Source organism: Hippocampus bargibanti, linkage group LG10 (genome assembly GCF_051943395.1).
Source record: "Hippocampus bargibanti isolate YZ-2025 linkage group LG10, ASM5194339v1, whole genome shotgun sequence".
Lineage (NCBI taxonomy): Eukaryota > Metazoa > Chordata > Actinopteri > Syngnathiformes > Syngnathidae > Hippocampus > Hippocampus bargibanti.
The window spans coordinates 2,891,716-2,900,943 of NC_142743.1; the positions used below are offsets into that span (position 1 = coordinate 2,891,716).

The following is a 9,228-nucleotide window of genomic DNA, read 5'->3' on the forward strand; positions in this document are numbered from 1 at the left end:
TCTTCTTTCCCCCTTTTGCCAGGAGAGCCCCTGACTCCAGCGCCCTTTCACCACTGCGTCCCCAAGATATTCGTTCCGTCTGCTCTTAGGTCAGCCCGGTTCGTCTTCGTGCGTCACAATGCCCACCGCTCTTCCCTCCAGCCGCCGTATGATGTCCCGTTTAGAGTGCTCGAACACGGTAAAAAGAGTTTTGTGCTTGATATGCGTGGGCGAAGGGAGGGCATTTCAATAGACAGACTCAAACCGGCTCATTTAGTTGCAGGCGAATAAACTTTGCCGACCCAGGTCCCACGTCGCGGACGCCCTCCGAAACAGCCTCACCGCGGCATGCCAGGGTTGAGTGTCGTTCCCCTACTTAGATCTCACGCGGATCACCTGCCCGAATAATTTCACCTTCACCACCGAACGACGGATTGCATTGTTGTTGTGGCAGGTTGGTCAAGCCCCCTGCAAAATTGTGTGTTCTCCTTCCTCAACTGATGCAGCTGAAGTTTTATACAACCACACACGGTATCACCATTGTATTAAAATGCTAAGACTTTCATTAATGTAAACCAAAAATGAAACGCATAAGCTGACAAAACAATGATAGCACTCGCTAACAACTGTTATGTTGGGAGGCTTTCTGCCTACCGGAAGTTAGTGGCCAATCACGTGATCATAACAAATGACGACACGCTGGCATTTCCTATTGATTTGGATGATTTTATTTTGAAATCTAACATCGGATCAGAACGACCATTGTTCGATACCCGAGGTGGTTTTGTGTGCCTTCGACCTGGTCTGGTTGCTGGGATTTTATTTTATGTAATATTGTCATTTTTGATTCAGCATTTATGTTGACTTTTTTCTGTCTCTTCTCCTTCATGCTATCCTGAGACCGTTTTCATTCTGTCTGGGTAAACACGTCGTTGCCTGGATTCTAAACGTTTTTTTATTTTATTTTAAACGTTATTTTATATCCAAACCGCTGACGGTTTACAAAGCTTTTATTTCGCAGGTGGTGAACGGCGTTTACTGTGGACAGATTTCTGGGATGCAGAGTATTCACAATTGCTAACTTGACGCAAACTCGGACTGCGGCCCAAAACGCCCATTCGGAGCGCCCCCCGCTGTCTTGCTGGGTTAAAACATCTTTCGTTAACGCTTGTATCCGATTAAAGTAGTCTCAGTGTACGTTGGACTTTCTAGGCCTCGTTTAGCTTAGGCGAGTTTGCTCGCCGCTAACAAAGAGGCTGTCGTGCTCAACGCACCGCTCCGCAGAGATCGTAAGCGAAACATTTTGGAACTGTCGTGTGAACAATGTACGCAAGGACACCAGAAGACGAGAAGGACTTTTGTGAAGAAAAAGATTACCACAAGGGACAACGTCAATTGCAGGACGCTATTTGGAGAATGCAGCCAAGAATTGTTCTTCACAGATTAGGTTGGCTCTTACTGCTCGTCTCGCTTGTTTTCAAGTCTAGATTTTATTTCTTGTTTCGATGTTTTTCGTGTTTATTGCTGCATGGAATTGTGAACATGTGTTGAGTGTGTGTGTATGGCAAAGACATAATTGGGGTAATTTCACTGATTGATGTCACCTGCGAAACGAGCTAATCGTGTGACAACCCGGAAGTTGTAAAGCCTTTTTAAGAGCATGCGCAGAATAAATGTTTGTCGAGTTCCCAGACCAATGATTAACACGGCTGTGGATCATTATTCTCTGGTGAGTATTTGCAAATCGCTACGGAAAAACCACTATCTTGGTTACTGTTTAAAACGCTAGGACTGCTGCCAGAATGTCTAGCGCAACAGTGTGTGTGTGTGTGTGCGTGTGTGTGCGTGCGTGCGTGTATGTGTGTGGTGAGGAGAAGCATAGACAGAGATCTTCTTTTCCTTTCGGCTTTTCCCTTCAGGGGTTGCCACAGCAAATCAATGTCCCCCATCCAGTAGCATAGACAGAGATCAGAATCAGAAAACCTTTAATGGTCCCACAATGGGGAAATTTGCAGTCCACAGCAGCAATTTGAAAGGGGATGAGGTGGGCGGTGAAAGGATAGAAAAACAAGATATTCTAAGCATCGTAAAAATATTAAAAATAAAAATGTCAGCAGACTGAGATGTCTACTGTAAATGTGCAAAACCGTTTCATTAAAAAAAATGTACGTAGTGTAATTATCAAGAAAAGTACGTGAGACCTCAGCTTACGAACTTAATTGGTTTCCAGACAGAGTGTGTAAGGTGAAAAGTGTGTATCACAAAAAAAATCCCATAGGAAACCATTAAAATGGGAATAATCCGTTTCCGGGTTTCCATAAAATATACTTTTCAACTAAATAAGCCATAGAACTACAGACAACATACCTTATTCTATGTATAATAAATGTGCTATTGTATTGTAATTGCATTGTACATTAAGTCACTTTATTTACATTTATGGCTTGATGGAATGGCATTGGAGGTCGAAGGTAAAAGGGAATTACTGTTTGGAAAGAGGCGCATTACATGAGGACTGTAATTAAAGAAATAAACTGTGCTGTAAAATAAAGTTTTATTTACCTTTTTGATGGTCGTTGATGGCTTATGGAAGGAAAGTCACAACAGTCCTTATCTGTTGGTAACTTAACCTCTGGTGCTGTTCGGTCGTGTGCTTCCGCCGAAGATCACTCCGCCAGCCGTGGTGGGTGTGTATTATGAAAATAGTCCTTATTATAAGGTTTAATTTTCATAAATTTGACGTTTGTAAGACAAAAAGTTTGTAAGATAAGATGTTTGTAAGTTGAGGTCTCACTGTATATTGATATATGTAGCTGGATTGCATCAACAGTACAAGAGTCCATTTTTTTTCCTACGTGATTATTGAGAGTTGAGAAGCCTGACAGCAGTCGGTAGGAACGAGCGGCGGTACCTCTCCTTCTTACACCACGGGTGTAACAGTCTCTGGCTGAAGGAGCTACCCAGTCCTGTCAGGGTGGGCAGGAAGGGGTGGGAGGGGCTGTCCATCATAGCTTTTAGTTTAGCAAGTGTCCGTCTGTTGCCCACCTCCTCCAGAGAGTCCAGCGAGCAGCCCAGGACAGAACTGGCCCACTTGACCAGGCGCTTCAGATGCATGAGAGGGTCAACCTGAGGAAGCACAAGTGAACGCACACAGTGGGGAATAAGAATAATAATACATTTAATTTCTAAGCGCCTTTCTGAATCCCTTTAGCTGCACCATGTGCACCAAGAAATTCGACCAAAAGACGCATGAGAAACTCCAACGCAAAAAAAAAAAAATTGCAAGCTCACCGTAGGCTTGTTTGAACAGTTTGGACCAGCACATCCAGACGTACAAGAACTAAAAAAAGCTTTACATTCTCCTGTGTTCGGCAAAATGTTCTAATTCAAGAAGTTCTTGCACACTAGACGCATACGGGTGTGAAGATCTTCGGCTGAGACCGCACGCGGGTGGTAAAAGCTGTGTATGTGAGTGTGTGTGTGGCTGGGGGAAGGAAGTGTGTGCGCTGAGACAGACAAAGAGAAAAAAGCAGCACTTCTTCTATGCGGCGTCAAAGTCTTTTGAAATCCACCACGAATGTGATGCCGTTCATGTCACATTTTGAGTGGTAATCTGACTAATTTATCTCTGAGTAACTTTCACCATAATTGCGTGTATGTGTGTCTTTTTGTGTCATGCAGACATCAGCGAAGATGCTTGTCCTGCATGGCTGAAGAAGGAAGAAGAGGAAGCCCGCGACATTAAAAGAGAGGAGGAGCCAGAGCACCCTTGCACCCAAAATGATGACAACAGACCATCAAATGATGATGGTCAAGATGAAGAGTCTGACGGCGATCTGACATGTCACACTGACAACAAACCCTGCAAATCGTCTCGATGTGGCAAAACGTTGACTGATCAGAGTCATTTGAAAAAGCATGTGAGAACCCACACTGGTGAGAAACATTTGGCCTGCTCAGTTTGTGGGAAAGGATTTTCTCAAAAGGGAAATTTAATTCGCCACAGAAGAACCCACACCAATGAGAAAACATTTTCCTGTTCAGTTTGTGGCAAACGATTCTCTCAGAAGGGCTCTTTAATTCACCACACAATAATCCACATTGGCGATAAGCCTTTTTCATGTTCAGATTGTGGTCAAACATTCTCAAGGAAGCATAGTTTAAAATCACACACAAGAACCCACACTGGTGAGAAACCTTTTTCCTGCTCAGTTTGTGGCAAAGGATTCTCTCAGAAGGAAAACTTAAGTTCCCACACAAGAATCCACACTGGTGAGAAACCTTTTTCCTGTTCAGTTTGTGGGCAGAGATTCTCTCAAAAGGACCATTTAATTAGACACACAAGAACTCACACTGGAGAGAAACCTTTTTCCTGTTCAGTTTGTGGCAAAGGCTTCTCTCAGAAAGAAACCTTAAATTACCACACAAGAATACACACTGGTGAGAATCCTTTTTCATGTTCAGATTGTGGCAAAGGATTCTCAAGGAAGGGCTCTTTAATTCGCCACTCAAAAATCCACACTGATGAGAAACCTTTTTCCTGTTCAGATTGTGGCAAAGGATTCTCTCAGAAGGGCTCATTAATTAGCCACACAAGAATCCACACTGGTGAGAAACCATTTTCCTGCTTAGTGTGTGGCCAAAGATTCTCTCATAAGGTTGCTTTAAGATTTCACACAAGAACCCACACTGGTGAGAAACCATTTTCCTGCTCAGTTTGTGGCAAAGGATTCTCTCAGAAGGAAAACTCAAGTTCCCACACAAGAATCCACACTGGTGAGAAACCGTTTTCCTGCTTAGTGTGTGGCCAAAAATTCTCTCATAAGGTTGCTTTAAGACTACACACAAGAACCCACACTTGTGAGAAACCTTTTTCCTGCTCAGTTTGTGGCAAAGGATTCTCTCAGAAGGTAAACTTAAGTTCCCACACAAGAATCCACACTGGTGAGAAACCTTTTTCCTGTTCTGTTTGTGCCAAAGGATTCTCTCACAAGGGCCATTTAATTCGCCACACAAGAATCCACACTGGTGAGAAACCGTTTTCCTGTTCAGTTTGTGGCAAAGGATTCTCTCAGAAAGAAACCTTAAGTTACCACACAAGGATACACACTGGTAAGAATCATTTTTCATGTTCAGATTGTGGCAAAGGATTCTCAAGGAAGGGCTCTTTAATTCGCCACTCAAACATACACACTGGTGAGAAACCTTTTTCCTGTTCAGATTGTGGCAAAGGGTTCTCTCAGAAGGGCTCATTAATTAGCCACACAAGAATCCACACTGGTGAGAAACCTTTTTCCTGCTTAGTGTGTGGCCAAAGATTCTCTCATAAGGTTGCTTTAAAATCACACACAATAACCCACACTGGTGAGAAACCTTTTTCCTGCTCAGTTTGTGGCAAAGGATTCTCTCAGAAGGGAAATTTACGTTACCACACAAGAATCCACACTGGTGAGAAACCTTTTTCCTGTTCAGTTTGTGAGCAAAGATTCTCTCATAAGGGCTATTTAAATAGCCACTCAAGAATCCACACAGGCAAGAAACCTTTTTCCTGTTCAGTTTGTGGTAAAAGATTCCCAAGGAAGGGCTCTTTAATTCTCCACACAAGAACCCACTCTGGTGAGAAACCTTTTTCCTGTTCAGATTGTGGTCGAGCATTCTCAAGGAAGGACCATTTAATTAGCCACACAAGAATCCACACTGCTGATAAACTTTTTTTCTGTTCAGTTTGTGAGCAAAGATTCTCTCATAAGAGCTCTTTAAATAGCCACTCAAGAATCCACACAGGTGAGAAACTTTTTTCCTGATCAGTTTGTGACAAAGGATTCCCAAGGAATTGCTCTTTAATTCTCCACACAAGAACCCACACTGGCGAGAAACCTTTTTCCTTTTCAGATTGTGGTCAAGCATTCTCAAGGAAGGACAATTGAATTCGCCACACAAGAATCCACACTGATGATAAACCTTTTTCATGTTAAGAATGTGGTCAAATATTCTTAAGGAAGCATCACTTAAAAGTGCACGTGAGAATCCACACCAGTGCGAAACTTTTTGCCTGCCCATTTTATTGCAAAGGATTCTCTCAGAAGGGCTGTTTAACTAGCCACACAATAATCCGCACTGCTGAGAAACGTTTTGCCAGGCCAGTTTGTGGAAAATAATTCTGTCAGAAGAGCCATTTACTGTAATTAGCCACACAATCAACACTGGTGAGAACCCCTTTTCCTTCTCTGTTTGTGGCCAAAGATTTTCTGTGAAGGGACGTCTAAAAAGACAATCAAGAACCGATACTGGTGAGAAACTGATCCAGGCAGGCTTTATCAGGCTGATTTTAATTCACTTACATTCTTTTTTCCCTTGGCAACATTGAAATCGTTTTTTTACGACTTTCAGTTATGGCTATTAAATGTTTGTTTGTTTTTCACTCATTTTCTAGTTTTTTTTTTTCTCCCTGTACCATCGTTGATTGTCCAGCACTCTACGTGTTGTGATATGTGTTTAATCGTCTATTATTTAAAAAAAATTCAGCCCTAAAAAATGACCATGTATAACTGGGCAAAAAAAAGACTATATACTGTATAGTAAGGTGTTTTTCGCAGGAAAAAAAAACAACCATGTATAGCAGGCATATCATACTCAGGCCCGCGGGCCAATCTTGGCCCGCACTACAATTATTTTTTGCCCGCACAACAATTATATTTGGCTGGTGAGATGATTTGTAATATGTATTACATCTGGCCCGTGGGCCCGTTACACAGAGCACGTACCGCTAAAGGTACCTACACATTGAACACGTCAAGCGCTGGGTGGCGTCAGCGCAGCCATTTATTGTGTATGTGCGACGTCAGTGGCAGAGAGCGCCACGCAAGGGTGGCATTTGATGCCCGATTTAAAATATTTTTAATTCGAGCGTCAAAACGCTGTGACGTCATCTCCTGTTCATGTCCTAAAAACACAAACGGAAGGCAAATGGAGCAGGCTCGATGTGTGACAGCCTCCATGTGTGCCAGCCTCCATGTGTGCCAATCGCCCCGCAATTGCGTCAGCATTTTTCGACGAGTATGCATGCAGTGTATGCATTTATGCCTGACGATTTGCTCAGTTTCAAGTCCCAAAATGTAGATTTGAACTTTTTAGCAACCTCTTTACATTTGATGTGAATAACGCACCGATCAATCTCTAAATGGACCTTATTGAATTGCAGTGTCATGACACACTCAAGTCAAAATATGACTGACTCTCAGTGCTGCGCAATTTTCCCTTGACCTCCTTGACACGCTGCCCGAACCCTATGCCCAAGCTGCGCAAATGCTCTCAATGTTCGTGAGCACATATCCGTGCGAGCAACTCTTTTGGTTGATGGAGATAAACAAAACACCACATAGGACTGGTCTCACCGATGAACACCTTCATTCAGTCCTGAGGGTTTCCTGTGCGCAGAGCCTGACTCCAGAAATGGATGCATTTGTATGTCAAAAGCGATGCCAAGTATCTGGCTTGGACCCACATGCAGCATCAGAGTCACTGAACAGTGAACAAAACTAAAATGGATCAATTTGATTTATTGATGGCATTGTCTGTTCAAAGTTGACCGAGATATTGTTTTATTGTTTTAGGTGTTGGCCTTGCTGGTCTGTGATGACAAAATTTGGGTTACAATTCAAATGAATAAAGTTCAAGATATCGAAGCCTGATATTTGTTTCCGTTTTCTTTGTATCACTCTATTTTCTTAAACCTGTCTGGGTTTAAGCAATATATTAGGATGGTTAATACAGTAGTTTACTGTATCTTAAAGATGATTAAAAAAAAACAATTTAAAACATTTGGTCTGGCTCTTGACAATGTTTTTTGGCCCTCTGTGAATTTGAGTTTTACACTCCTGGTGTATAGTAAGGCGTCTTTAGCCTGAAAAAAATCAACCATGTATAGTATGCTGTTTTTTTATGGAGCCCCTAAGGGGATATTGAAGAAAAAAATAAACTTTGCAAGATCTTGCAATACTTTGCATTCTCTCGGAAAACTTTGCATTCCCTCGCAATACTTTGCATTGCCTCGCAAACAATGCGAGATCTCGCAATCTTAAAAAAAAAATGCACTTTCATATACAGTAAAGTCTCGTTATATCGATATCGGATATATCGATAGTCCCGGTTATATCGATACTATTTCTATGCACGCACGGAGAAAATTACATGCAAACAGGGTCGGATATATCGATAGTCCCGGTTATATCGATATTTTTTCGGACTCCCTTGAATATCGATATAACAAGACTTTACTGTACTTCCGGGTCAGCTTGGCTAATGCAGACGCTGGAGCGCTTCTGTTTGAGCGAAGACTCGAACTCGGCGAAGGAGAGCATCATGGAGGGCTTGCTCCTTGCGGTCAAGAAATGTCCCCCGCGTGGACATTACGCGTATGAAAGCGACAAGGTGGGTGTACACACACTGACGTTATAAAAGTAATAAAATAATATAATAAAGTAATAATATAATAAAATAAAAGAGCAATACAGACATAATTCTCCTGATCTGTTTTCCCGCTACAACTCGGACCTAAACGACATTCTTAACTCGCTCGCTCCTGTCAAATCCCGCTCTGTTTTATTCACTCGTTCTGCACCCTGGTTCAATGCTCATCTCCGCTCCATGAAATTGAAAACACGCAGGCTTGAAACACTATTGGAGAACCAGACTCACTGTTCACGAAGATATGTACGCTCAACTTTCTCTCTACCAGAACAGTATCTCTCAAGCTAAGTCACAATACTATTCTGGACTCATTGAGTCAAATACTGGAAATACTCTGCTCTCTTTGCTCTTTATAACAGAATCAGTCAACCCCCTGTTTCTCCCCCGCCCTTCACTTTTATTCCTCTGACCCCTGCAATTCTCTCCTTCTATTCCTTTCTGAAAAAGTCAACAAAATCAACCAGCATCTCCCCCAACCTTCCTACCCCCTCTCATCTCTTATCTTCTTTTGATCTCCCTCATCCCTCTACAATCTCGAAGCTCATAACTAAATCCAAGAATTCTTCCTGTCAATTAAATCCCCTCCCAACAGTTCTGGTCAAATCCTGCTTGTCATCTCTCCTTCCATTCATTTCAGCCATTGTTCACACCTCGCTGTTCTCTGGAATCATCCCTGTCCCCCTCAAAACGGCGGCTGTCACACCAATTCTTAAAAAGCCTGAATCTAATCTCAATGACTTCAAGGACCTTCGCACCATTTCTCACCTTCCTTTTATTTCC

At 42.5% G+C, this 9,228-nt stretch overlaps 1 protein-coding gene across 1 annotated transcript; it reads left to right on the forward strand.

Annotated features, from left to right (window-relative positions):
- Positions 1-752: 752 nt before the first annotated feature.
- Positions 753-4,899, forward strand: LOC148892074 (uncharacterized). Its single transcript, XM_089005679.1, is given in 3 exon segments — positions 753-1,426; positions 3,661-4,679; positions 4,682-4,899. Coding segments are annotated over 3 exon segments (1,221 nt in total). The 5' UTR covers positions 753-1,302; the 3' UTR covers positions 4,760-4,899.
- The last annotated feature ends 4,329 nt before the right edge of the window (positions 4,900-9,228 follow it).